The sequence below is a fragment of the Papaver somniferum genome, unplaced genomic scaffold (genome assembly GCF_003573695.1).
Source record: "Papaver somniferum cultivar HN1 unplaced genomic scaffold, ASM357369v1 unplaced-scaffold_123, whole genome shotgun sequence".
Lineage (NCBI taxonomy): Eukaryota > Viridiplantae > Streptophyta > Magnoliopsida > Ranunculales > Papaveraceae > Papaver > Papaver somniferum.
Window position 1 is genome coordinate 1,868,547 of NW_020621381.1, and position 1,917 is coordinate 1,870,463.

Genomic DNA, 1,917 nt, shown 5'->3' on the forward strand with positions numbered 1-1,917 from the left:
GAAGGATATTGGGCAGAGGCTATTTCTATGTGGTCCTTGGCAAATAGTCTTCCCAAAGGTCAGATCCTTCACAGAGAAGCCATGAGAACCAAGTGTTAAGGAGCAGTTATTATCAAAAGTAAACTTATACATGGATAATAGGTTGTGAGAAGCAGTAGGAAGCACAAGGACATTATGAAGATGAAATGAATGATCATGAATGAGTTTACTAGAGTGACCCTTGTGAGTTATAGGCATACCTGCTCCATTTGCAATTTGAATTTGTTCAGTCCCATCATAAGATGTAGTTTCTTGCAAGTTTGTAGCATTTGGAGTGATATGGTTGTTTGCTCCACTGTCAGCTATCCATTCATCAGTGTCAAAGATATCTGCAGCTGCTAGCATGGCACTTAAATTGGCTGGAGGTGCTCTGCCTTTGTAGGAGAAGTTGAGTCTTTGTGTACAATTTGGTGCCAAATGATCTTCTCCAAGACATAGCTAACATGGTTGTTTCACAGCTGAATTATATCCTCTGCCTGTGTTGGATCTGTGAAATATAGCAGGGTTTGGGAAACGACCACCACCACCATAACCTCTTCCTCTGAATGAACCCCTAGAGTTAGAGTAAGAACCCCTATAACTAGTACTGGTTGTGTCAGTATTTGCCATGAAAATTTTGGCATCAGTTTCAAGTTTGAGTGTAGCTGCTCTTTCACTAATAACTGGTTCTTCACTAAGTATATTGTTGTGCAATTCAATACTAGCGATGGGTGGATTACGGTGTCTCATGGAAGTATCAAAGGGTATGTAGTCAGCATTTAAGGCTTTGAGTGTAATAACAACTAGTTCCTTGTCATAAATAACTTCACCAGCAACAACTAATTGAACAGATAGCAGATTGATTTCATTGATTAAGGCTGAGATAGTTTTAGTACCTTGCGGATAGATAACAATTTTGTACGCAGTTGTATGGAATGAGTGGAAGAAGCCCTTGCAAAACGTTCTTCAATGCTGAACCAAAGCTCATGAGAGGTTGTTGCCATTGAAAAGTAAGAAATGACAGAGTCTGAGATTGTGGAATGGAGCCACATCATAATTGAATAATCTTCATCAATCCAGTCAGTGTATAAGGAATTTTCAATTCCATTCAGCTGATTCCTGGGATTTGTGTACTGTGGAGGACAAGGATAGGAACCATCAAGATACTTCATTAGCTTGTATTTGTGAATTACAGGGTTCATAAGATGTCGCCATGTAATGAAGTTGTCTTCCTTGACCTTAAGATGAACAAAATTGTTTAACTGATTCAGAGGAATGTTTGAAAAAAAGTTAGAAGTAGGATTTTCCATGGTTTGTAAGGAAGATGAACAAAAAGTGATTGATACCAGATCTAAAATTGCAATCAGATAAAAGACCTGTGATAGAAATTGAAACAAGATTTCAGTAGAGGATGTTGTAAGAAAGGTAGATCGAGAAGAATCTGTGAGAAAAAAGGAAAAATAAATTTCAGAAGAAATCAATTAGATCAAAAAATAGCTTCTCTGGAAGAAAAGGGTTGGAAAGAGGAAGATTTAAAAGCAGAGCAGAAACTTGGATCGATTTAGAGTTGTGACTGAATCTAACCTATCTGATACCATAATAGCACGGCTTAAATGGTAATCTTCATTACAGTTCTAACTCAGAGAAGCTTAAGCTTCATTACAAAAGAAAGAGAAAATTCATTAACCAATAGTGTTTCAGGTATCTTAGATTTAATACCCAATCACACGAGTTACACTTGTTGAGAAAGTGTGTGAGAAAATATCTGGCAGATCATGTGTACAGCACGTGAGAGAGCATGTGAGCATGACTCCTTATCCTTCACTGCAACAGGGCTTATCCTACACCATTTCATTAGTTGTGCTAATATGGTCGAAGGCTTAGAGCTGTACAAAAGAA

At 37.8% G+C, this 1,917-nt stretch overlaps 1 protein-coding gene across 1 annotated transcript; it reads right to left on the bottom strand.

The window, feature by feature from the left end:
- Positions 1–477: 477 nt before the first annotated feature.
- LOC113331015 lies at positions 478–1,328 on the bottom strand. Its single transcript, XM_026577792.1, has 2 exons — positions 941–1,328; positions 478–857 (listed from the first exon to the last, which is right to left on the bottom strand). Exons 1-2 carry the CDS (start codon positions 1,326–1,328, stop codon positions 478–480), a joined length of 768 nt encoding a protein of 255 aa, XP_026433577.1.
- Positions 1,329–1,917: the final 589 nt, after the last annotated feature.

What these genes read in the sequence shown, in the direction of transcription:
- LOC113331015 (XM_026577792.1), bottom strand. Translation starts at nt 1,328, where the DNA reads ATGGAAAATCCTACTTCTAACTTTTTTTCAAACATTCCTCTGAATCAG. An exon ending in CACTCATTCCATACAACTGC is followed by an intron (nt 858 to 940) that starts GTACAAAATTGT and finishes CTGTTCAATTAG; the next exon opens with TTGTTGCTGGTGAAGTTATT.